Here is a 27,695-nt window from a genome sequence, read left to right as displayed (position 1 = left end):
AAAAAGGATCAAGGAACAAAAAACAAAAAACAGAGACGACAACAAAGGAGAAACAGTCACCTAAACAACACAACTGTTTGGAAGATAATTAAATGATTTACCCTTAAAGAAGAAAATTAAATTAAAGTCTTAAGAATTTCTTTTCAGTAAAAGAACTTATCTAATATTTCTTCACAAAATGGCTGTGAAACATCGCAGGTTTCCAATGAATCAAACGAACGTCCTTCAGAATAATTACTTTCCTGAGGGTTGCTCAATATCTGTGTAAATACAATATAGTCTCATCAAAACTGGGAAATAACTTAATATCAGAGCAAAGAATCACGTCATACCCACGTCTGTAAACTACATCTCCTCCACCAGCTCCCCTGCACAGTGTCTTACCCAGAATGCATTTGGAGGCACTAATGGTGATCTGCCCCAATAAATAAAAAAAATAAAATAAATTGGGCAGCATGTGGCCTTTAAACTAAAACGTGTTCAAGACTAATTTGAGAAGGCTGACCCACCTGAAGCTGTGCTCCCGCAGCACATCCCTCTCCTGAGGAATTGATCAAATAGGTTGAAGGCCCAATAATAAATATAACAGGCTAAAAAAAAGGCCGTACTTCAAGACGCTGTGTTCACACTGAGGAGCTTTAACCACAGTCAGAGATGAAAAGAAAAAAAAAAAGAAATAAACCTTCTGATGGAAAACAAAAGAAAGTTGTCAGAGATTTAATTAGACGCTTGGTTTTGAGAGCGTTCACCTGACGACTCCACGGTCAGCGTGGGGCTGAAAGTCCACCGGCTTTCTCTGACTCATTAACATCACAAAAAAAAGGGGAAAAAAAATCCATTTACAGCCAATCTTGGAGCCAAAGTGCCAATTTAAAAAGGCTTCTGGATGCTGAAAATGTCATCCTGAACACAAAGTGCTTCAAACTTCTCTTGAAAGCCGGCCTCACAACATGATAATTTCAAGTCTGGAAAACACTCCAGCCAGGTTTTAACTGTGCTATTCCGCGGCGTGCTCGCTGTGCCGCGGCTCCCCAAATTCATATTCTTGCAGTGTAGCTCAGGTCACCCCGATTAGACTGTTGTTTTGTTTTGGGACAAATCGAGGCAGGACAAATTAAAAGGTGGCAAAGGTGAATCCAGGGTGAGGAGAGATACAGGCGAGGTGACGGAGCGGGAGAGGTCGACGCCGAGGATGGGAGAGAGAACGAGGGGAAGGAAGGAGGAGAGGTGAGATGAAAGAGAAGCAACTTTCAAAAAAAAAAAAAAAAAATCGCTGTAAATAAATATAAGATAAAGAAAACAAAACAGAAGGGAAAGGAGGAAAAGTGAGGAAGAATTCAGTGGAGGCGATACGGCTGACCTCAGACGTCAGCGGCACCTGAAACCACTCCGTCCTCACCGTGCTTGTTGATGAGCAGAGCCAGGTACTCTCTGTAGTAGGAGCTGACGTAGAGCAGCAGCGCCGGACTCTGGCTGGTCCTGAAGCTCAGGGAGACGTTCTCTCCTCTCAGCGTCGCGTCGGAGTAGATGGAGGACGGCAGAGCGCTGCTGTTCCTGCTCACCTCGTACACCTCTTTGAAGGTGTAGCGGACCGACGTCCCCGACTTGAAGCTGGCCGACACCTCTGGAGGAAGGAGAACGTCTGATCAGCGAGAGGCCGTTCCGTGGAGAGCTGCCACGTCCGGGGTTTCCCCAAGTTAGATCTAATAGATTTCGATCTGTTCAGGCTCTTAAAATGCTGCAGGTTCGATCCCTCGTCTTCTGCTGTAATTTCTCTGAGTGGATGTTATGAGCGCCTTGGCGGCCGTCAGCTGTGACACAGGCGTACACAACGCTGTAAAGCGTTTTAAGGGTCTGCTGAATCAGTGAGAATCACTATACAAGAGAAATCTATTTATGGCAGGTGGAGGCGGCACAGTGAGATGTGGTTAACCCTTTCACCTCAGGTTTCGATCCCCATGGTCAAAGATGTGTGTTTAATGTGTCTGCAGGGTGCCATCAAATGCTCAGACATGCGTTAAAAACTCAATTAATATTCTCTCTATTTTGGGTTTGTCTCTTGCTTTCCTACTCCGAAACAGTATTTTAGAAAAACTACTTCCCTTCCTGCCTCTATGATAATTTGTCTATTTAACAAGAAATCAACTTTCTCTTTAAGCGTATTTGACTATTAGGACACAGTACATGGTAATAAGATTGTTTTTTTACAGCGTTTTTGAAGTTTAATTAACTTCAAAGGAAGGCTGTGAAGTTAGGGGAACTCTGCGTGTCTGATTACTAAGCAAAGAAAAAGAAAACTTCTGTTTCTAAGTAGTTTTTTAAACTGTTGAGCTTTGATTTTCCAGACAGTATCGAGATAAACTTTTCAAATATTAACCTCGGGAGTGCGTCAGCATGACTCACAAAGAAAAACAAAAGTGTGCATGAGCCCGAAGCAGAGTGGGAAGAGTGAATAGTGGATGCGTGGTGGGAGGAGAGAAAGCAGAGATGACTGGACTCACTTAACTTAACGAACTCATGGAAGGCAGAAAAGGTCAATGAGATGACGCACCGAGCGAGTCTGACATGAACAAAACAATGAAACAGTCGTTTACTTCTGATCTCTGCCGCCACATGCTTACCGAGAACTTCAGATTTAGAGTTAAGTGCAGAAAAAACTGATTTTTTTTAAACATTTTGATAGGAGCAGGTAAGTACTGCTAAGTTGGCATTTGGGTTTTATTTAGATTTCAACTAGAGATGTGCGACTGGAGTGGTTACTAGATATATCTGCAAATGTGTTCTGACAGATTAAATTTTTGCAGCTTTATCTTGTGTATGCTCAAAAAAAAAAAATCATGTTGATGTGGCATTGTGTAAAATGGGGTGACAGCAGATCTAACTATTAAATGTCCACTTCTTTGGAGGAGCTGTTAAATTCAAGAATGAATTGCACAAACCGGCATCATTGTTATGAATGAATACTTCTTGAACATGAGCAGAACTATTCACTACAACAGGCGCAGCAGCGTTCCAGAAAAGTCACGTTTTCATAAAGTTGGCTCATAGCAGGGGCGTAGGAAAAAAAAAAAAAACATATTGGAGAAACATAAGAGTTCTTTCCAGCATGTTTTGGTTTTCTCCCAAGTAATTTTTAAAGAACACACTAATTTAACATGCATTCATACCGAAGTAGCTTTAGAACTGGACATGTCTCACCATGAATATGAGGCTGGGTTCCTCAGGACTTCAGAGCGATATGTGTGTCTCACATTCAGTGCACGAAGCTGAGCAGACTTGAATCTACCACTAATTAAATGAAATAAATAAATATATATATATATATATATATATATATATATATATATATATATATATATATATATATATATATATGTATGTATATATCTTGGCATCTCCGTGAACGTGGCAGACACCCTCTAAAGCGTGTACCTGTTTGACAGAAGACGCCGGAGAACGCCGACAGGCTGCAGTCGCAGTGGAAGCCGTTCTCCCTCTCCGTGCACCGGCCCTGGTTCTGACACAGCGACCCGTAGCTGCTGCAGTGACCCGGACAGCCGGGTCTCACCCCGGGCGTGATCTTCGCCCTCTCCTCCAGGTCCAGAGTGACGCCGTTCAGCTGCAGAGAGCGGATGCAGCCCCGGAAGCCCTTCTGCCTGGACGCCGTTCCACCTGACAACATGAGCAGTGTGCATGGCATTAGCATAACATTTACATTTTAAATTCAGATAATGAACATAAGCCAGACGTGGCAGACGGAAGAGGTGTTTAGCTGAGAATGCACCGCGGCACGCCAACCCTCCTCTCTGGTTAGATGGTGACCAGTCTGCATGTTCTCTATCTGTCAGACTGTTTCTTTTCATGATAGCTCCGACTGTCATCTACAAGCCATCCACACGTCGCCTCTGCTCCCCCAGGAGCGCCCGACTGTCAGCGCGCCTCTCACAAAACGACACAACGCTGAAAAAGCAATGAGGCAATAAGCTGTAGGTGGGAAATGGTTTTCGGGACATCACTTTTATTATCTGGCTGTCCGTCTGCCTGTCTAATGGGACATCCTGCATGTGTTTAGAGTCTCAGCCTGTCCAGTCATGCTCTCATTCGCTCGCGTTCAGTTGTGTGCGCACACTGTGACTTAGAATTTAAAATTCCTTTCTTAGCATACAGTCCCCGTCAACATATCTTAAAAAGTTGTTGTGTACTTTATTATCCAATCAGAACACTGTGTTCTCACACTGATGGCTATATTGGAGGCTCCTAGACTTTTGAGAGGAGAATAGGAAATAGAACTTTCATGTTAGTGGTGTCACATCTCATGGAAGCAGCTCCCATTTTCAGTTCTGAGGCTGACAAAAGATTGTGAAACACGTGAGGAAGTTCTGGATCATTTATGTTAAAATGTTTTGTTAAGTCATTAAGACTGCTATGAGATTCCTCACTCTGTGTTTCACACGGCATTACATGTCATTATCACATCAGTAACTTGTCTCTCTCCTGTAATCTGTACTTTCTACTCTTATTTTATCTATCTGGTCTCTTTTTCGTCTTACTTTTCTGTTAGATAAAGGGTGTCCAATCCTGGTGCTGCACATTTCAGGTCTCTCTCAGTTCCAACTCACTTTGATTGACACCGAGAACACAACAAAAGTTTTGCATTTTCACTGAAAAACAAAAAACTTGCAGGATGGAGAATGTCTAGAATCAGGACTGGGCGTCCTTGTGTTTAAGGTTTCTTCATGGTAAACGGGAGCTTTTTTTTCTTCCTTTGAACAGTTTCCTGACTCTGAAGGACTGTTGTGTTTCTTCCTGTATTTCACAGCATTAGACTGTCATGTTATAATTGGCACTAGGAGAAAAAACATAGTGAATTGAATTGAAAAATAGTCCAACCAGCCCCTCTTTCCCGGCAGAATACTTCTTTAACCTTCTAAACTGATCCACAATGATTTGTTTTCTAACAAACTCCATTCATCCCCCGTGCCTCAGCTTCAGAGCTCTCCCCTTCCGTCTGCCTGTTTTGATGCTGTGTTTAACCTTGCCTATGTTTATGGATTTTACCTCAGCTTGTCCTTTTGTGCTTCCTATGGCTGCTTGGCGTTCTGGATCTTTGTTTTCATTTCTGTGTGTAGGCTCTTACGTTTTTAGTCTTGTCTCCTGAGTTGTGCTCAAGGGCCCCTTTCAGCGCGGCTTCTGTACTTAAGCTGCGAAAGTTCAAACTCGGCGTTCAACATTGTACCCGGCGCCTGAGATGTAACACGGTCACCTATTGTTCCCACGGTTCAAGAAGTACATCCTCTCCCGTCTTCGCAGAGATCACAGACCGAACCTGTTCGCGTGCTTCAGGCACAAAGTCAGCAGCTCTTTGCTCTCCGAATCTGAGGCTGACAACTTCCTATTGTTCAGCAGCAGCTTTTCACGCCAATACATCACTGACTCTGCTCCAGGCCTGCGGTTTCTGCTCTGATACGACGCGTATAAATTATTGAACCAGCAAAGCAACACAGGATATGAAACTTGCCTCAACATTTTCCTCCGACAATGAGGAGCCATTTTTTTGTCCCTTGCTGAAAGTCATTATCATCTGAATGTTATGACTGAAGAAATGAGTTGAACGTCGGACTATTAACATTTTGATAATGACTCAAAGAGGTGACACACTTACACACTTGAACAATGTAACCTTGCACTGCTTAGAGTTCTTACGTAAGAATAATTGCATGTTAATCTGTTTTCTAATTACAGTCACTGCAATACTAATTCAGACTATTGTGTCTCGAGCACATTCATTTAACACCCAAAAAGACCTAGACCCACTTAGAGTCTTAATCTGAACATTCGTAATTCAACAAATGCAAACAGTTTGCAACATTTTCAATACTTTTCATCATCATATCTTCTATTTCAACACACCCATGGCATCTAGAGCCTTGTATTGTGTTTTCCCATTGAGTCTGCCTGTGTTGGACCTCTGATAATTCACTCCTGTGTGAGTTTGATGTTGAGTAATTGGAGTCAAATTTGTGATGATTGGGCATAAATTGAAACTATCCCACCCATCTGTTGCCGGAATTTGCACAGAGATGAAACCAATGAATCCAAACTGCTGGAAAGCCAAAAGCTGCTTGATACTGGACTTGGTCAGTGCCCTGTTCAGATCGATAAACCCCATCTCTTTACAATCTCAGCATTCCGTTCAGTGTTGATGGCACATACAATGAAATTCACAGAAGCCCATATTCATCTGTAGATTTAAATTGTTTCAAGTCCAGAAAAAAAAGTCCAAAGGTGTTTAACTACTAGACTTTATTGATTTGGGAAATCCCAATATCTTGAATAGCTCATGTGTGTTTGCAAGAATTTATACATTTCAGGGACATGAGATTCTCATGAAAACTGAAAGCAAGTCCCTGAAAAATGAAGATATGTTTTTGGGTTCGACTGACGGAGCAGCCTCCATTACGGACTGCGGGCTGCGCACGTACATACAAACCCACACCCGATTGCAAACTTCACTTCTTCCTCGTTCGTCAAACCACTTGCAAAACTCCCACCATGATTCATCCTAAAACCGCTCTATAGTTCAGTTGAGGGGGCACACTTAACAGTCCTACTCCTTTACTTCAGCACGCAAACATTTACAGCTCAGAGGAGAAACACTCACCGGACGCCATCTTGTTTCCTCCTGCGCTGCAATCAGACTGCAGTCGGCCAAACAGAGGCGCTCCTACCGCCCCAGTCTTATTAGGGCACTGGGCGGGAAACCGGCCACCCAACCAGTTGCTGTGAATTTCCAGAACAATTATCTATATTTTCTGTAATTTAAGTTTTATATGAACTTAGGTGACGTCCTGTACTCATGAGATGTTTATTATTTGTATCTCAGACGTGATTTTCTTTTCATTTAAGGGCCATAATTACACCTTTTGTGAACCTACTATTTTGTTTGCAATGCCTGGTAGGAGGGGCTTAGGGAGGATATTGCAGCCATTTTGGCTGCTGAAAGAGGGAGTTTGGCAGAGCAACACAACAGGGTTTGCAGTGTTTGAGTGAGCTGAAAGTACAGATGCAAATATTGTGCTTATTGGTTGTGAAGAGCACAGAAAAGACCAACGCCAACTGTAAATATTATAAATACTTTCTTTATGAGCATTTTTTTAAAAAAACTGCAAGTATTTTTTTTTTCACTTGAGTTTGTGGAGCAGAGAAATAACCTCCTTAAATAGTCATCTTCCACTACACCATATCTGTTGAGACGTTTTGTGGAAAGAACCCAGTCACATAGACTAACATAATACAGTCAGGGTTAGGTTGAAGGACGGGTAGGGGATACGAGAAGCAGATGTCATATCTGAGTTGAAGGTAAGTTTAATATAATTCAATGCGGGTCCATAAAAGGCATGAAAATGCAACATGTGTTTGAGAGTGTGTCCTTCTCCGTCTATACCAGCCTGATTTCACGCTGATCCCTGGGGACTCATGTTATCTCATCTGAAGAGAAAAAGTAAAGTCCCCAGATATTTTCAGGCACAGACACGTTGCAAGCTTATGGTCAGTGCTGGAAAAGTAATATATTACTTGCAATGGCCAGTGTTGTGCAACCACTGACTGTAATATATTACTTGCAAGTAATAAACTACTTGCATAGCACTGGCCATTGCAGGTGATACATTACATTCCCAGCACTCCGTATGGATAAGTGAACATGAGCACAAGCAGTACAGCTGAGTTAGGAGTGAGTTTGCAGCTAATGAAAGTGAGTCAAGGCAACGTCTGTAAGTGTGTGTGTGTCTAGCAGGGACCAGAGGCGGCTCCCTAAGGCCCACCACCTCTGATCAAAGCAACAAAACAGCAGCAGGAAAAGGTTATTAGTGAACAATCCCCGCCGCTGGGGAGGGTCTTCAACACATCACGCTGTAGAGCTTCAGCATTAACAAAGATTACAGTGTCTCCACATCAAATGGCACCACGGCTCAGATGAAACACTTAAAACAGCATAATGAGAGACTTAAGATGTGGAGATCAAAGTAAACATCAAAGAATCTAAATGCAGATAAACTCCACCTCTGACCGAAGAAGCAGAGCTATCAAATATGACCTTCAGGAGAATTTTCCTCCGCATATCAGGGAGACTTCATCCTCTCAGCGGGAGGTCTGGCTACTGAACATGGCAACACGCACGTGAGACCGATATCAGGAATTAATTGGCAAAGTAGGGATCAAAGTGATCATGGTGGTGAGGCATGTCTAAGACAACACATCAAGCAAAAACACAGAGCAAAGGTAGCGTTCGGCTCACGTCGGCCTCAGCTAGTTTCAATCTTCACATATCTGTCAGAAACATGATGGGCCGGTTCAAGCTGTCAGATCGATCATTAGAGGTTATGCTGCTCATGCTCTCGACTTACAGCCAGAAGGTTATGTGTTCAAATAACGGCCAGGACTTTCAGTGTGGAGTTCACATGTTCTCCCCATGTGTGTGTGCGTTTTCTCCCACAGTCCAAAAACGTGCGTGTGCGTAGTTAACTGATCTCGGACCCCTATTTAGAATCAGTATGCTGGATCCTTGATCATTAGTTAATTGTATAATCTAGTTGTATTGAAATCCTGCAAGTAATTAATATTTGGAATAAATATTATCTAGCTGTTAACTGTAATGTCCTATTCATGATCGGTAGAGGTGCTGCGCTTTATTCGGATGAGTTTATGACTCCATTTTCTCAGCAAGGTTTCAAGTGAGAACGGTTCATTTTTGTGTTATCGTTTCAAAAGAAACATTTTGAAAATCGTGTCCGTTCATGCAGAAACAGCAGAAACATTGTAAATGATCTACTTTTCATGTAATGTCACTGGTGGGTACTGTTATCTGCTGTAATCCTGCTGCTTTGTACAGTTTCTCTCTGGCTGACCCAAAAAAAAAAAAAAAATATCAGTAGAAAACCAGTCCATGATGCAAAAAAAAAAAAAAAAAAAAAAAAAAAAAAGGTTGGGGACCACTGTTCTAAAATTCCATTTTAAAAGAACCATTACCCTCAGCGCCTATCGATCCTCTGGTATTTAAAATTTTCACCCGGGGGCTCGTTTAGTATTCACATTTTTGCTTTATTTTTTTTTGTCTGAGATGTTTCTATTCACTCTGAAAACGAATGAAGAAAGTTTAACTTTAAAAGTAATTATCCTGCTGGAGATTGCAACAACATTAAAGAAGAGGTGTGAAAGCATTTATTAGGAGTAAATGGGAACAGGCGCTAATTAGAGCAGCATCGAACATAAACAATCGTTCATTATAAAAATGGTTGCAAACAAATTAGTGGAGGCAGACTGTTTCTCTTTGCTGTGTGATGAGCGCTGTCTTATGAAAAATGTGTGACATTAGAATCAAAACCTTCACACGGTGCCTTCCCAAGCTGCAGATAGGACAAAATCATCTTGACATGACAAAATACTTGAAGTACTTCACAAGATCGGCTGCTTTTTTGAGAGATACGTCAAGCGGAGATCAAAGGAGTCCTGTAAATCCCAGCAGACGACCATGCCTCGTCTCCACGCCGCATCGCAGGAGGAGAAAAGTACGCCAGAACCTCGGTTAGGGTACAGCGACGCCGCCGGAATGCACAACAGCTTAACTGTCCGCACAAAGCAAAAACAATTGCTTCTAAACCTTCACAAAGGAAACGATTTCTGCATTCATTCCTGAGCTCCACTGAAACAGCTGCGTCTGGATTTTTTTAGTACCTACAAAGCAGGCGGCGTGGTGTGGATTACAAATCCATGCGAGGCAATAACACGGCTTATTAATCAAAACAATAGAATTCACTGCCTTATAAAGCAAGGCGGGATTATGGCGCATAAATACATCCAAGGCTGAAATATGACTTATAAATTTATACAAACCAACACGGCGGATTATAATGCAAACACAGCAGCCTATAAGGCAAACAATGGAGCAAATCTTATCAATACCATTCATGTGGGGAGATGATTTGCACATTTAAATACAGCAACGTGACTCTGGGAGCCACATTCGTCTTGAATGTCTTCGAGGGCCGACCTGCTCCTGAATACATGAATACTGTGAGATAACACGTGCGCGTGGATATTATTATACAGCTGACTAGCCACGCGAAGCATAAACTCCACGTGAAGGTCTTTTAACCAAGATTACCACTGAAGGGAGTTTTGTGAAGTCTCAGAGAATCTCTGATAAACTTAGAGAGGGACTGAAACGGGAGAGGGAAACAGATTTATCTTAATAAAACTGAGATCAGCCGAGGATGAGCGCCAAAGTCGACTCATTACAATGATTTCAGCTGCAAACGTGCAAATTACAGCAACACAATGAAAAAAAAAGCACGCTGGTTATGATATGAGCCGCTCTGCAGGTATTTGTGGGTCAAATAATGACGCTGGATTAAAATCTGTCTGAAGTCATATAATTCATCAGCTGTGGAACATGAATCCCTTTAGTATTGGTTTAGAAATTTGAATGGGAACCAAAAAAAAAGCAGCAGTCCAACTGACAGATGGCCGTCCCCGAAGCCGAGCTGCTGGCACGCTTAACAAGCTACTGAGGGGAAGACGAGCTCCGCCACGGTGGGAACTTTGCCCACTCCGACGAAGAAAAGCATAACGCATTGGAATCTCTGCTGCACGCCCTGTTTGACCGCAGACAACCGCACATTCACACCCTGGGGCAATTCAGGGTCACCAATTAACCTCGCATGAGTGTTTTTGAACTGTGGGAAGAACCGGAGGACCTGGACATGCAAACTAAAAGAGAACATGCAAACTCCACACAGAAAGGCCCAGCTGGTTTTTGAACCCATGAAGCCATCAAAATGTCTCCTGAGTGACTCGGGTACGGCTGAAGGCGTCCATGTTGCTCTCAGCCAGCAGAGATCGGCTACAGCAGTATCTTCCGCCAATCCAGCGACATCCTCAATCGACTGGTGCTATTGGCCGAACGCACGCAGCCGCTCGATATTCACCTTGATTCCTCTCCTTCTGCCTCCGCTGTCATCGACGGGTTGTCTTGTTTGTTCACTGATATGAAATGGGTTACAGAACATTTTCGAGACGGATGAAACCTGATAATAAATGACGGATGTAGATCCACAGTGGGATCCAGAGGTCAAACACAGTGTTGAGGTCGCTGAACTGGACATACAGTGCTGCGGTATTGATGAAGGTGTTTAATGACGGGGCTGCTTAACGAAAAGCTTCCGGATTCAGATTAACTTCGGCATTATTCAGATGCTGTCATTGCTGTCTGGAAATCACGCTACGCCTTATGTATAATCACAGCTTACTGCCGCATGCTTATTTATAGAGTGTGATTATTGTCCAGTGGTCAGAATTCACTGCATCAGCACTTCCATATTCAATAGTGCTGAACAGCCGGTGGCACCAGGCCAAAAACAGTTAAACACTTTAACGTTGTGCATTTCTTCTCCTTTTGCAGTAGGTACCGGCCTTGTGGGAGGAGATAAAACCCGGTAACTGTACTGTTCGCAAAACACACCCAGTCATGAACGAGCTGTAGATAAAGTGAAGGTAGGAGCTTCGTACAATAGATCTGCAGAGGTCAGCATCTTTCATGCAGCTGGCAGATTAACGCTGCTTGTGTCAAAAGCGTGTGTTTCTGTGTACGTGCATGCTGAATCATTTTCACAACCAGGTACTGCTATATTCCCCTTATATTCCTCTGATCAGTAAGCGAAAGCCACTCATGTGCGCCAAGTAAACCAAACACTGATTGATGGGACTTTTAAACGGCTCATCCTGAACCACAGCCGCCACAACAACAACATCAAGCTTGCTGCAGACCTGTAACGCCGTCTCACGTTGCTTATTGAGTGACCACTGTGGTTTGAACAACCCAGGAGCGAATAGCAACCGTGCTGAGTATCAGTTCTCTTTAAAAAAAACCCATTCGGTTACATCTGTTCACAATTAGCCACAGATTCACTACAAACAGACAGATTATTCGGTTATTCTACATATAGTTTATCCATAGCAGCAGATGTAGACTCTCCAGGTTTAGACTCTTCAACATGTGATCTATTATTAAGTGTGTCTCTATTATTTTAGACGTTCGCTCATACCAGCAACCGGGCATATTTAGATTAAACTCATCTTATACAGCATTTTGTCTGATCAGCCTAATTGGGCTTCCTTGAAAAACAGTCTGTTTTGATCTGATTTCTAATATAGGAGTTCCAACTCAACACAAGAGCCAAAAAAAAAAAAAAAAAAACTTTTTTAAAAGGAATTTCTGAGGTGTGTCTGGTTACACAGCCATCGACCTGCAAGAGCAACTAATCTGTCCATAGGGATGTTCCCGTCTGGACAGAGCTTCAGAGCCGGTTCCAGAAGGGTGAACATGCACTATTGCTTTATTGTATGTCTCCAACAATTCAGTGCAACTGGGACCAGTTTGATCTGCAGGCAACGCCAGAATTGACCGCGTCCCCCCATTCTCCACGGACCGACCGCAGCTCAATGCAGCGGTGGGAGAGCCACAGGAGGTGGGATACGTCAGATCCAGATCAGACGGTACGGAGTGTCTATGGAGAAGAATTGGTGCTTATGGTGCAAACTGAGCCTGCAGAGAAGTTTGGTGCTGTTTGTTACTGTTAAAACTTGTCGTACTTTTTGTTGTCATGTGTTCTGCTGAACGTACTGCGTTCGATTTAATGTGTTTTCTTATTTTCCTTTGCGCAACACCACAGCAGGAGCTATCAATGGCAAGTAATTCATAGAAATACAATTTTGCTAATTTCCCACAAAAATGCAATGGTCACATACAATAAGTATATCCGTGCAGTAGCTCCTCAAAATCCATCAAATCAGATTCAGAGGTTTCAGATAATGACGGTTTGTAGCAACTGGATAAGGGATATGTTTCTTATCTGAAGCGGCTCCAAGTACACACAAATTCCCATGTGCACACGCACACACAAAGATCCATGGTAAATGGACTACACTTGTATAGCGCTTTTTACCCTGCTTGACAGAGCCCAAAGCGCTTCACACTGCAATATCACATCAACCCTTTCACACCATACTCGGTGGTGGTAAGCTACAACTGTAGCCACAGCTGCCCTGGGGCAGACTGACAGAAGCGAGGCTGCCAATCTGCGCCATCGGCCCCTCCGACCACCACCAACCATTCACTCTCACAACTTTCATACTAGGCAAGGTGGGTGAAGTGTCTTGCCCAAGGACACAACGCCAGTTTTACGCCTGCGGGAGCGGGGATCGAACCGCCAACCTTCCGGTTATAAGACGACCCGCTCTACCAACTGAGCTACTGTCGCCATGTGCACTCACATGTGATAAAACCAGGGACAATTTTAAATAGAGTAAATAAAATAGAGTAATAAAGTCTCAAATGAGAAGCAATGCAAAGTATTCACACTGTGAAGAAAGTGCTAACCATCGCTCCAATGTATCACTTCACCACTTAATAAATAATGCTACATAATTTCAAATACAAAATGTCACTTTGGTGCTATTCTTGATTTCATCTTCACAAAGAAGATAGAGGATAACGCTTTCATGGATATAAATACTAATAGCATCCATGCTTAATAAAGATGTCAGAAGTCACTAATTGGCATCAAAATAAATGCAGCTTTTCTATAACTGATGGATAAATATTGTGGGAGCCGCTCAACACCTGAGCTATAAAGACATATGGTCGACTTTTGTACTCCAGCAGCACCACAAATAAACCAATCAGTTCTTGTTGAATGAGGTACAGCCAAGAAAATGACCAGTTAATTACTTTGGCAAAAGAAAATAGAAATTATAGGCTTGTCTGTTTTCATATTTGACATAATTTGTCTCAATGAGGAGAGCAGTAACCTGCTTCAAAGCATCTAAAGAGATATATATATATATATATTTTCCAATCAGTCATTAACTTTCCACAAACATCGAGAACTGTACATTATAAAGTCTAACAGTTGACAGAAATAGTTAAGTGCTGCATGACTCTTCACACAGCAGCATCTGATGTGAACTTAAGAGGGAGGCAAACAGTTACACTACAGAAGAAGAGGGAAAATAAGGACTAAAGGCTGTAGATTCTGTAGTTATACTGCAGACTTCAGTCGGAGCGAGGAGCGAAGACAGAGACTCTGAACTGAACCACTCCCATGAGAACAGAGAAGATATTGTCTTAGAAGATAAATGTGCACATTAAATATATACTACGGCATTGTATGTGGCCTGGCGTGTTTATTAAGACCCAGAAATTCTCTGGAGAAATAAAAGAAAAGGACATGAAAACCAGCAACGCGGGTACTGAAGACCAGACCCCTGAAAGTGATCGGTCCGCCTCACCGATGAAGAGCTGGCTGTTGAGCTGCAGGTGGAAGTGTCCGTCGGCCGGAGCCTCCTGCGTGGCCACGGGCAGGTCGTCCAGACGCAGCGTCGCCTCCTTCACGTTCCGCTCGGCCCGGACCCGGTGCCACCGGTTGTCGTTCAGCGGGACGCTGGACTCCACACGCACCTCCAGCGGGCCGTTCCCGACGTCGAAGGAGAAGATGACCTGAGTGGAGGCTGGATGGAGGACAGAGAGAGAAGGGAAGTATCAGGGAAACTGCTTGTCGTGTCAATCAAGAGCCGAAAGTTCTTCATTTCTTCAAATTTTTAGCCGTTTGATTGTAAATACATTTCCAGTTTGTAAATAAATCAACCTTTTCTTGTGAATTTAATGAACTAGACTGTCTCATTTAGTTTATTTATTTTTATACGGAGGATCGAAACTGCCATGACTAAAAATAAATACAGAAATATTAAAAAAAAAAGGATCCCTAGTTTGTTCTGGAAGACCTTGACTGTCCTTTTTATTGCTTTGACCGCAACTTTGAAACAACCACTAAAATGAACAGCAAAGCAAAGCCTGTGGCTGTGAAATAAAGATTTTATAATCCTACAGATCATTAGATCAATTATTAGAAGTAGATTTTAACATGTGCAGAGTAATGCAATGTCTGAAAATTCACGGATTCTTCTTTTAAAAAAAGCTTTTTTTTCACGTAGGCTTGTGTTTTTTTTCTACAGATTATGTCTGTAACCTCTGGGTTTGCACACAGATCCAGATTATCACTTTGACTTCAAGGTTTCACTGATCCATCCTCGTAATCCACATTAAATCTTTCCCCTGCAGCACTCACAGCTCAGTTCAATGCGGATGAAGTCTTTGATGCCCAAGTTTTCCAGGAACACGCCAAAGGAGGCGGTGGTTTTAAACAGGAAGGAGATGTCTGCGCTCAGCTCTCCGTGGAAGGTGGGAAAGTGCAGGTACGACGTCTCTTTGTCGAAAAATGCGGCGTTCCAGAAGTTCCCTGGGTGAAAATAAAGCAGAAAGAAGAGCATAATCGTGAACTTTAAATGGAAATGGCAGAGGAAAGAAGTGAGTTCACCTAATGAGTTCACACATGATTTTTGTAACGTCGTCTTGCATGATTAATGAAGCCAAACGCACATCTATCTCTCTTCTGGGGGAGATGCAGAGAGGCTATAATTGCAATTAATTGGAAGACGAAAAGGCAGCATGCTTCTTCGATTTACCTCGTAATGCGCCTAACGAGGAGCGAGTATCAAAGCGTGAAAACCTAAAAGGTAGTATGCATTAGCAACAGCTCCGCTAATGATAATTAGCTTTTATCTGAGGAAGTAATGCACCCGCAATAATTAACTCCTGACACGGCTGGCAGGTGGAGCGAAATACAGAACAGAATCCTGCAGCCTTTGAGGGATCAGTTCATCGTCGGTTTGATCAGAATTCACTGAACGCAGGCGGACTTACTGTCTCCACGGCAGAGCAGAGGCCCCACCCGGTAGGCCGCCTCGGACCCCGGCCTCTGGACGTCACCCAGCACCAGGGACCGGACCGGGAGGCTCGGCTTGTGGGTCAGGAGGCCCGAATCCTCAGTCCTGGATGAGGGGAGGGAAAGACACAGAACAGAATAGAAATAATTAATACCAGAGGGAAACGCTTTCACAGGATACAAGAAAGCTCAAATATCAAATACGACAGGGTAAAAATTAAATACTGTTAAATAAGAGTATGTAGGCTTAAGGGTGACTGATATAAGGAAGAATGAAACTGACAGAAAAACACAACAAACACTGTTTATGGCCACAGGGAAGGAGAGAAGGAACGAGGAAGGAGGTGAGAGAGGAGGTGGTGGATTTAAAATAATAGAAAATGGAGAAACAGAGAAAATATAACAAAGAACAACGATGAGAAAAGGATGAAGAGGAGGGAGAGGATAGGGAAGTATGAAAATCAGAACTGAAAAGAGCAGACGGAGAAAGAAAGATGAAATACTGCAGCAAAATGAGGACGATAGATTAATTAAAAAAAAGGGAATAAATGTTGAAGGAGGAACATAGATGAATGAATTCACATAAAGACACATCATAAATGGCGTTTTAAACAGAAAAGTGCACATAAAGGTACGAAAACGAACAAAGAACCTGCTTCTGTTGACTTAACAGCTTGGATGCTAATGAGGCTCATTTGCTCGCAACACTCAAACAACATTTCTTGACTCTTGCTTCAATCTGACACAACATTTTTCTGCACATTGGACCATTTTTCAGGCGTTTAACATGGAGTCAGCTGGTATCGAATTCATCTCGACATCAGACAGTCCATCTCTGCCAATTCCAATGACAGCCCGATCCGAAGGCGCTCTCCGGGCCGACAGCTGAGCGAGCGGCGCCGCGCGTTAACACCCGTGCTCAGATAATCTGCACGTCAGTCTTCTTGTCAGGTGAGAATTCGCGCCGGGCTGGAAATGAGTGGCGTGTTCTCACAGCAGGGCTGCGGAAAACGGCGCCGGCGGTGAGAAGTTTGACGAGCGCACACAAAAACGGCGCGGAGGGAGGGAGTTTTATCCCACACCGAGTTAAAACCTGGGCTTTATTATTCCCCACGGAGCCTAAATGTTCCATCAGACTGTTGCCCAGTGGCATGTTAGTCTGCACAGCCATTCCCATGCATTTACAGTAAAAAAAAAAAAAAAGGGGTCAAAGGTCGGTACCACTCCATGCGGTCGGCGTCACAGTTGCAGTAATGTTCTGGATCCACGCAGTCGCCCTGCAGGCCGCAGGCGCACTGCTGACTGCCGGGCTGAGCTCCACCCCAGTAGGTCTGGACACGACCGGGACCCGGACCGCCGAGCCACCAGCTGAACGGGGAGCCCTCTGAAACACACACACACACACACACACACACACACACACACACACCCACACACACACATTTTAGTCCAAGGGCCACAAACAGCCCAATTTCATCTTGAGTGAGCTGGACTGCTAAACTGGTGCCATAATGACCTTCAAATCTAAACTTTAAAGTTTTTCTATGTTAACGTGCAGAGAATACGTAATAATAATGTCAACATTTTCACAAAAAACAAATGATTACTATGGAAAATTCTTACAATCTTAACATAAATGCCATCTTTACACTTTTTTTCATTTACTGAACGGTTTGATTTCTGCATATGTCTGTGGCAATTCAAAGAAACTTAGGGAAAGGTTGATATTTTTAAAATATTTTAAAGGGAAATCTAAATAAAATAATCTAATGTGCTGTGTGGATGCATTGGAACCTGTTTGTACTTTCAGAGCGCGGCGGTGGTTGTCGATACGCCGCCTCTCGGACACTGCCACGGCGTCTGAAGATGGACTCGGGATTGTATAGAAAAACTCAATATGACTCCATGAGCCCTTTTCTCCCTCCAAACCCTGAATATATTGTTTTCATATAGAGGACGGCGTCCCCTGAAAAGAGTATTTCACATTCTTGTAGTGTGTGTGTGTGTGTGTAAGGGAGGATGGTGAGAAGGTGATTGCAAATGTCTCTGCTGACTCAGCGCTTCTTCCTTCTTCCAGCGAGCGCCTGAGAGTTTAAAATGGAACTTTTTATTTTTCGTCTCATTCTTCCTTCTCCGCCGCGTTCACGGTTTTCATCCATCATTTTATTACCCGCCACACCAAAAAGTCGCCCCACCAGTCAGATTCCTCCCCCGCAGTTTCACGGGGGGTTATACTGATGTCAAACTCGAGTTGCACTGACGCCGGTGCATCGGGTGAGTCGGCCGCTTTGAAACTTTTTAACTACAGGATTCAAATGACAAAGTGTTGAATTACTACAATAAAGCTGTCGCGGAGCGGAAAGCAAGGCACATTTCCTGTGGCATTTGTAGCTTTTAATGAAATTATTATAATGCATTGCAGTGTGATGTGGTACGAAACTTTTGCGATGACTTTCTCAATCCTCTTGGTCAGAAATTAACTTTGTTCCTGTTCGAACTCGGTGTTTATTGCTAAAGAGCAAGGTTCAGCGTTTTTTGCTTTGCCGGAGTCTATTGTGTTGCTGTCGGCGCGGCTCCGGCGGAAATAAATGAGAGCGCCGCGTCTTTTCTCTCCGCGCCGAACGGGAACAGACGCGTCGCCTTGTTTCTATCTGCTGACTCATTACTCACGTGACCCCGCGTCTCACTGTAAAACACACACACACGCACGGAGGGCTGAAGCGGCGCGGTGGAGCAGTGGTTAGCCATCTGGAGTTAAGGGTCCGGGCTCTTTCAGGACGTGGATAAAATCGGCCGAAAAGTACTGCAACTTGTTCGTGCAGGATTTCCTCCATTATGAATTGCCATGTGTCTAAACGGTGCTATAAAAATAAATTTGCCTCGTCTTTGAGGAGTTTGCACTTGTGCAGGTGTTTGCTTCTGCGGGGATTTTCATGCAAACTCCAAAAACATGCACAGCTGAATCTCCAAAACAGATGAAATGCTCTAGAAAATGATTGAACGTGCAATACGATCGTCTCAGTTGGTGAGTTATCAGCTACAAAGACACATTCAACACAGCCTGGAGAGCAAAGCGATTCTAATGCTGTATTTAAAGCTCGTCACCTCCGAGTCAATACGGCCACTCCAGAGGGTTTGAAACAAATCCTGATCAAATTATTAGTCTGAATCGTTTGTAAATGGAGCTAAATCTAATGGAAGGAGTGTAATGACTCGTCTGTTAGTTAGAAAGCGACGCGTTGAGCGTATTTAACCCGACACATCAATTACAAACGAGCGTTCATTTACACTCTTTCATTATTGGAGTTTGCACACACTTTAGGTTGAGGATGAGAAAGAATTATTTTCCACCATGGTGAGACTGAGTGAGCAGGAGTGGCAAACATAAGGCTCGAGGGCCAAAAGTAGCCCCAAGAGGCTTCAATGCGGTCCGTAAATACACCGAGCAAATGAAAAAATTTCAAAGGTTATCCTTAAAATTGGCTTCATGTTGAGACTGTACTCAGTTTTTGGATTAATTGTTTGTTTTTTTTTGCAGATATAAAGAGATTTTTACCCCGTTTCACCACAACAAAGCAGAACAAAGGCGTCTCACCCAGAGTGTTGAGGAGGCGGGACTTCCTGCAGTGGTAGGACAGCTCCTGCTCGCAGTGCTCTGATTGGCTGATGGCGGCCTGAAGCTGCTCCTCCTCAGACGGATACTGGAAGTGAACCGAGTGCTGGCTGGAGCCCGGAGGCGCCCTGACTCTTGTCAGCTCCGTGTTGTTGTGCTGGATCACCATCCACGTGTCGTTCCCTTGAAGAAAACACAGTCAACACTGTTGAAGAACGCAAAAGTTGAACGCAAGTACATTTTGGGAATCTGGCATGTTTGTGCAACATTGCACAAAACTAAACAAACAAAATATAAACTGCTTGAGGTATCGTCATTTCAAGCATTTTGTAAAATAAGCTGAGTTAAAAGAACGAAATGAAATATATTAAAGTATTTTCTGTCTCTTGGAAGGCAGTTTTGAAGGACCTGTGAAGAAAAAGTGTGAAAAGCGCGTCTGCTGCTGCCATTAATTTCTATTTATTGCAATTTACACTTTAATGGTTCAGAAAATGGCACTCGCAGTTTCTCAAAGGCCACAATAAGGTCACTTTGACTGATTTCCATTTTCAACTTTAATGAATCAATTATCCACAGAGCTGCTCACTAATCTTCTCTAAATCAAATAATATGTTAATTGAAATAAAAATAAGTCAATTGTGTTCAAATCATTCCTCAGATAAACTGTCACTGCAACGTGTTTATCAAAAAATTGATTACGGTGAGCTCGATTTTCGAAAAAAACAATGGAACACAAAAAGGGGAACAAAAATCTGAAACACCAATACAGAGGGTTCGTGTTCGTGTGTGCGTGTGTGTGTCACCAGAAGTCATATGTATATGATAATATAAGAGGGATGAAAGAAGAGAGAAAAGATGAGTGGAGCATGATGTGAGTGACTCACTGGATGATGAAAGGAACATCATTATTTACAATCATGTACATGTCAATCATACAATATGCTGAGAGATGATGAGGTGTGGGTGTGTGTGTGTATGTGTGTGTGTGTGTGTGTGTGTGTGTGTCACCTGTCATGTTGCAGTAGACCAGCTGCGGCCCGATTGGTCCGCTGCCGTCCACGTCGATGTAGAAATGTCCCGACGTGTTGCCGTTGTGTTTGTACGCCTCGCAGGACTGCTCGTACACAGCTGGGAGGGAAATAATGAGATCCACAATGTCAAGGAGCCGTCGGTGTGTGTGTGTGTGTGTGCGTGTGCGTGTGTGTGTGCGCGCGTGTGTGTGTGTGTGTGTGTGCGCGTGTGTGTGTGTGTGTGTGTGTGTGTGAGGTGGAGGGGGTGCACGCATCTCACCATCAGAGCGGAGAAGAAAGTAATCTTATGGTGTCCCATAAACTAAAGTTTAATCCAACTGGAGGTGGCAGCAGTGACTGATGGGAATACACACGCCTGATAAACAAAACTTATCAGACCTTTGTCTGCCCTGAATCCTCCTCCCTGCCTACGTCTTTATTTCACACACACACACACATACATACGCGTGCACGGCGGCGCATCGTCCACAGTTAAAGATGGAGCGGCTCAGGTCGAAGACGTTGCGCTCACCTGTTTATCTCCTCCTCTCCTCCTGAGCCAGCGGCCTTTTATTCGCCACACTCTCTCGGCGTGCCGAGGAGCCGCGGCGAGGGAAGCGAGAGCAGAGGTGAAGTGTGTGGGAAAGCCTCCTCCAGGCAATCAGCGCACCGGCAGCAAATCTCAGCCCTCACATCAGCGCGCTGACATGCCTTTCTTTATTTCCACCGGTATTTTTAGTCACAGCTACAGTCTCATCACCCTCCATCATATCACTCACACACACAAAAAACCCCAAAGAAATGATAAGCAGAGTCGGAGAAGACCATCTATTCTCAGAGCACCTCCGCACCGAGGTGGCTGATTCTGATCCCTGCCAGGTGAACACAGTGCTACGTTTCACTGTGAGAGTCTGAGATATTCAGGTAGACGTCAGTTCAGGGGGTAAAATTCAGCACAGACCGGTGAAAATGAGCCATAATGAGCTAAACAAGTACATGTGTTGATTAAATCAGTTTTATTTTGTTCGCAAGTAACAGAAAGATCCACCTTTAATTTGAAACTTTTGTGTGGAGTTTGCATGTTCTTCCTTTTGTGTTTGCTGATGTTTTTTGCTCCTGTGCGTTGCTGACATGTTTAAAAGGCAGCCTGACACAGGCTCTCTGAAGGTTAGGCTTCAGACTTTTCTATTGAATAAAGCTCACAGGTAGAGCTGGTCCAGGCCGTTCTGGAGAGAGTTTAGAGCTTAGAGAGTTTCTTTCCCCTCTCACTCATCACGTCTCACTCTTCCCCGGCTCTGTCTTCCTTCCTGCAGGATCTCTGACACTGGAAGTGGGAGTATGTGGTCAGAGTCTCCATCACATCTTTCTCTGTCTCTGTCCAATCCTTTTCTCTCTTTCTAGCCTCTAACCCCAAACAGAACAGCAAACAGAGTCTCTTACTGCAGATTTCTCATATTTAATTGTTGTGTTTTTCTCTGGAAAAGTGAAACGACTGTTGTGTTTTGCACTATTTTTCAAAGGCGGAATGGAGAAAAGTGTATGCATATATAAATGTGTGTGTGTGTGTGTGTGTGTGTGTGTGTGTGTGTGTGTGTGTGTGTACCTACTTGTGTGGAATTATGCTGGTTTAGAGCATTGATTTTCTCTTTATTATTTCTCCAGAAAACATAATAAAAATGTGAATAAAAATAGCTTGATCTTTATAGTATTGATCCGATGACATTTCATTTACTGCAGTAATGTCACATTGTTCCCTGCTGCCTTTGCCTCGGAGTTTTATTAATTCAGAAGAGAACAAATCTTCATTATCCCGTTTGACACGTTTCCTCAGCCTCATTTGTGTCTCCGTTCTCGCCTCTCTCTCTCTCTCTCTCTCTCCGTCTCCCTGTAGCCGTTTCCCCTCGGAGGTTATGTGCAGATGTTTGCTTCTGATGACTCACAGCTGTGGCAGGTGGCGCCGTCGTAGCCGCTGTCGGAGCAGTTGCAGTGGAAGACGGTCCAGGACTGGCTGCAGCGGCCGCCGTGTTCGCAGCGGCTGGGAGAACACCTGAAAGAGAGAGACGGAAAACAGACACCGGGTGGAATTTCTCCCCAAAGAAAGAGAGAGAGAAAAAAAAAAACACGCCTGCGGGTTGATAAGGGACTAGCTTTGACAGGCTGGCATTGCTTCTTCTTGATATGAAGAACTTTCAGAGGACGACGCAGGCTTGAGAGGAAAAAAAGAGAAACACTTCCTTTACCTTTGAGCATAAAGTGGAGTAAACATACAGATAAATACTTCACTCAAATGTCAGCTGATTGTACCTAAAGTGAACATAAGCGCCGCGAGCTGAGAGGTTTTTAATGTCAAGGTGTATATCAGCCCCTGAGAGGACGGCATGCGGCGTTAAAGTTTGATTAAAATAATCAGCCTGCATACAGATAAATGCCATAAAAGATTCACCTCACAGGGAGAAGGATGATACTCTGACATATTCACATCCATTTCTCTCCTTGATTAGATGATATTTCAATCATTTTAAAGGAGAAAATGCTCTTATACTTCAGTGAAAAATTGATAAAAATAAAACAACAACAGTCAAATATGACACAAAGCGGATAACACATATCCTCCAGAGAGACCCACAAATATACAACTACCCCACTTTTCCCAGGAGATTCACAGAAGAACATGTTATTTTTGGACAAATACGGTTCTTTGATACAGGAGGGTTTGAGATCTCTGCCACTTCTTTGGGGTCACAGAGAAAAAAAAAAAAACCCTGATATTTAGTCCACTACACGTTTTATGCCACGTTTAAAAGAGAAAACAGAAACATTTATTAAAGCAGCTGTAACGCTACCGAGAGGAAAAAAAACCATTGGGCTTCTCTCAGGGATGTTTATTTGACGTCCAGAACCAAAGAAGCATAAAATGAACTGAAATTACAGTTTTTAATGACTAATATGAGGCTGCTGGTTTATTTAAAAAAGCAAACAGCTTCCATATTTTGACTTCTAAAGATTATTCAAGTGAAACCTCTCTCACCCTTCCACGGTCGAATCAAAAGAAAAATTCATTACTTCACAGATTTGTCCTTTTTAGATGTTTTTTTTTTCTTCTCATATAGTATAAAAGGAAAAGTTTTCGACTGAATATAAAAATCTCCTTTATTTCTCCGTGGCAGCCGATCTTCAGACTCTGAAAGATCGTTTTGAAGTGGCTCTTTCAATGAATCCCGGCTCCCAGGAGACTTCACAGGAGCCGTGTGTGTTATTTATAGATAAACATCATACCGCTGCAGCCATCGTGACACCAGTCCTGTGTAGGAGGACGAGGACTGACGGAGGGAATTGCTTTAGAGATTATGAAAACACCGTGTTTCTCACCGCCGCGGTGAAATTAATTAACCGAGACGGGATGAAAACACAGAAGCCTTGACATGTGGGCCTCGTGTCGACGCTGGGTATGCGAGCGGCTACCGGGGGGGGAGTTCATGAAGTGCATCCCAGGATCAGATAGACATGCAAATGCAGGTCCTGTTCCCATGAGCCTCTGCAGCCAATATGTGATCGTTAAAGCCGAGCACTTTGTAATCTATCTGGGTGGAAATGTTGGGACCTGTGCAGGCTTTGGAAAACTGATAAAGAGGATGTGACGTGGAATTTTCATAGTTTTGATCATCAGATTGATTAAAAATAGTTAATAAATATAGTAAAGAGGAAAGATAAAGATACTGTAGATTTGACTGAAAATACGTTAACCCTGAAATCAAACAAAGTGGACGCTTTTCTCCTTTTCTGCTGTTTATGTTTTCCATTTGTAACCACCGTACTCAATAAAACACGTATTCGGTGCCATTTGAAAACTCTACACATCCTGAGGGAAACGCTTTTCTATGGATTGCTGAATGCACTCTCTAACAAGCAAGCCAATAAATACCTCTTTCCCGCTTTGTTCAACAATAGTGAAATACAATAGTTGCATTCAAGCAATAATTACTGCAGAACAGAATCGAGCTGAAAGTTCATTGCGTGAGCTTTGAAATTAATAAGTAGGAATCAGAGAGTTCTGCTTTAAAAAAAAAACAAGAAATACTGCATGTACAGCCAGTGTGTCAGGCGCCCGGCCTGTAAGCCGCACCGCTGTCATATAAACCAACATACAAAACGTAAACAAACGTTTTTTTTTTTTTGTTTCCACTTTGTCGTGGAAACGACGCCGTCCCAATGCGTAGTGAACCGAACTGAGGTGAAGACGTTCCCCTCGTTTAAACGGCACTCCAGGGACATTATGACAGAAGTTTTACCTACAAATGTGCAGCGCGATGAGGCCACAACCGTCATGGAGGCTCATTAAAAATCACACAACTCAGCCGCTAATCTGCAGACGGGGGAGACGGCGGGAAGTGAGGAGGAACAGCATTTTAACCCACACTGGTTCCTTTTCCATCTGGCAGGAGGTTTAATAAACACACATATACATGCATAGATACACACATCATTTGTGTGTGTTGAGCATTGTGTTCCTGCGCTTTCACACCCGAACACTTGTTCCAGAACCCCGTTTCCCGCTCGACTGTGTGTCTGCCTGAACCCAGGAAAAGACGTTGAATAGAAAACCGATGACTGCTCAGAATCTGCAACCTTCTCTTTATTTAGATAAAAGCACTAACTCAGCAGCCTGTCAGCCTGCTACAGTCTACATTAAAAAAAAAAAAACACATCCATTTATCTCTATACTGCTTTAATCTCTGAGTACGCTGCAGCCGTGCAGATAAAGCACTTAGCTTTCACTTCAAATTCACATTACCACACCGCACCGCTGTTATTCTCTTTATGCGTTGGGATGCTTGGCAATTCTGTGTGTGTGTGTGTGTGTGTGTGTGTTTGAGAGGGTATTCCAGGTAGGATTTGAGGAATCCGAGTGTTTGTGCTCTATACAGTGTATGATCCTGATTTACAGCTTCTTTCTGTCGACTGATGAGTTAGAAAACAACTGCAGCAGGAAGAAAAGTCTCCTGGAAAAACCAGGCGTCAAATACGAGACAGCCAAGAGAAAGTCTTTTTTTGCATGATGGTGGTAGGTATAATTTCTGAGGTTCCAAAGCATCCCACCCAGCTGAGACTATGCTGATTGTTCTAGAACAAGGGAGTCAAACATGAAGTCCGTGGCCCACAAGAAGCTCCAATCTGGACAGAATGAGATGGATTAACAGATTATCCACATGACCATCTGAGCTTCAGCTTATAGAAAACACATAAACACAGTTCTATCAGGCTCCTCTAGAAGATCTGCCTCAAACTGCATTTTCCGTCAAACTTTTTTAATCTTATGGACCCAAAACTGAATCGGAGCGGGAATGTAGAGTGGGAGCTCTGAGCTACTCGCTTGTTCCAGTGAGCGGTCAGATCTGTGCAGAATGCAGAATTCTGATGAATAATATTCTGATGAATGCAAAAGAAAGAGAAAGTTATTCAATTAAAGTCACTGGAGCAGACTGACTGTCTCTCTCTGATGGAAATGTGTGCAGTTTGTATCCGGAAGTACAAACAGTTTAGTCGCATGTCAAGTGGTCCTGGAAGTTACTCTGAAAACAGGTCCAAACTTAACCTAGAAATAAGTCCAAATTTAGTCTAGAAATACATCAAAACTCAGGTTAAAACAAGTCAAAATGCTGGGAAGAAGCAGCTCCAGACTTAGTCTGGAACCTCTTAGACTAAAATCGCTGAAAAGGTAAAAGAAAATAGATACAATCAGATCAAAAATTTGTGTAGAAACAGGGTCAAACAGGTCAAATGTTTGTATAAAAACAAACTTAAACTCAGTATAAGAACAGGTCCAAACGTAGTCTTGAAATAGAACCAAGTTTAGTCTGAAACAGATTCAAATTTAGACTAAAAACATGTCAAAATCTACTCTAGAAACATGCTCCAATTTAGCCTAGAAACAGGAGAAATTGTTGTGGAAATTCTTGTAAAAAATGTTACATGTATGGATGCTCACTTTAAAATTTAACTCCGTTTGAACAGGTTTTTCTTTCCAGCATATTTTACTTCTTCAAGTATTCTTATTACATTTATAGCACCAAAGCTAATCATCTTTATTCAAATTCAAAAGAGGAAGGTAATATTGAGAAGTATGGAAAAAAATAAAGAGACTACCTTTCTGTACAAAGAAAGAAATCTAATAAGTTTCTGCTTTTAATGTGTGAGAAACGCAGCTGATACCATCACGGTGCTAATTTAAACAGCTTTGATCAAAGATGACAAATCTGAGAGGGGGGGAAAAAAAACGCCGAAAGGATTGAGGAAGGGAGATAATTCTCACAGTGAGACACAGATGAGAGACGACAGGCCACAAAGAAGCGTGGACTCATCAGATCTCAATGAGAGTGAAACAAACAGCTGCTGCCAGTGGTTATTTCACTCCACAGATCTCCAGCGGACAATAAGCCTCCCCTCCTTAATGGAAACGCAGGGAGGATGAGCGGCTGCTTCCAGTTCTATACGGGTGTGTTTGTTCGTCTGAGCAGCAGAAACAGTCGACTCTGCTGCAACAATATCAAGGAAGAGAAAAACGATGCTGTTGTTGTTGCTGTTGATCTACTGAGCATGTGTTCAACAGGCAACAGCAACAGCGATTTCTGATCCTGTGGTTTTCTGTTCTTCATTCTGGTTTTCTACTCGCGTTTTGACCTCTGCCTGTTCGTGATGGACTCTGCCGCCATGCTGAACGGCAGATCAGAATCCTGCCTGAAACCGAAAAGCTGAACTTCATCCCTCCCCCCGAGTCGTGCTTCGGGATGCTCTGCGTGCGTCGTAACAGCAGCGCCGACACTCCTGTAATTCATTAGTTAATTGAATTAGTCGTTCATTACACCTCCATTATCTCCCCGTTGGGACACATCAGCAACCGAGAGCAAGCGATTCTCCAAGGCCGATGCAAAACACCACCGTCTCCTGGGAGGGCACAGATCATTTCACCACCAAAGAAGTCAAAATATACAGGAAATGATGAATCAAGCAGGTAGCAACATGAAAAACAGCAGGAAGAGCAGGTGGAGGGTCGTCTCTCTCACCTGTCCATGATGCCGCACATGTCAATCTGAAGTTGGCTGTAATTTCCCAGCAGTCTCTGCTGCACCGCGATCAGATCGACTGGCCGGTCGTCCAACGTGAGGAGGCGCATGCAGCCCTGGAAACCGTCGAAGAGATTTCTGCACTCAGGACCGTCTGCATCCGCCGGGCAAC

The 27,695-nt window shown here is 43.3% G+C and overlaps 1 protein-coding gene across 1 annotated transcript in view; it reads right to left on the bottom strand.

Moving 5' to 3' along the window:
- LOC115405451 (contactin-associated protein-like 4) overlaps positions 1-27,695 on the bottom strand; it is a 102,338-nt gene that overhangs the window by 9,120 nt on the left and 65,523 nt on the right. The window contains exons 10-19 of the mRNA XM_030115034.1: positions 27,524-27,695; positions 22,403-22,509; positions 20,461-20,580; positions 19,435-19,635; positions 17,061-17,223; positions 15,818-15,945; positions 15,183-15,353; positions 14,347-14,565; positions 3,433-3,672; positions 1,400-1,624 (exon numbers count right to left, since the gene is read on the bottom strand). Of these exons, the coding sequence (XP_029970894.1) occupies positions 1,400-1,624; positions 3,433-3,672; positions 14,347-14,565; positions 15,183-15,353; positions 15,818-15,945; positions 17,061-17,223; positions 19,435-19,635; positions 20,461-20,580; positions 22,403-22,509; positions 27,524-27,695 (1,746 nt within the window). The remainder of the gene's footprint in view (positions 1-1,399; positions 1,625-3,432; positions 3,673-14,346; positions 14,566-15,182; positions 15,354-15,817; positions 15,946-17,060; positions 17,224-19,434; positions 19,636-20,460; positions 20,581-22,402; positions 22,510-27,523) is intronic.

The sequence above is a fragment of the Salarias fasciatus genome, chromosome 18 (genome assembly GCF_902148845.1).
Source record: "Salarias fasciatus chromosome 18, fSalaFa1.1, whole genome shotgun sequence".
NCBI lineage: Eukaryota > Metazoa > Chordata > Actinopteri > Blenniiformes > Blenniidae > Salarias > Salarias fasciatus.
This window is presented reverse-complemented; position numbering and strand designations above follow the sequence as displayed.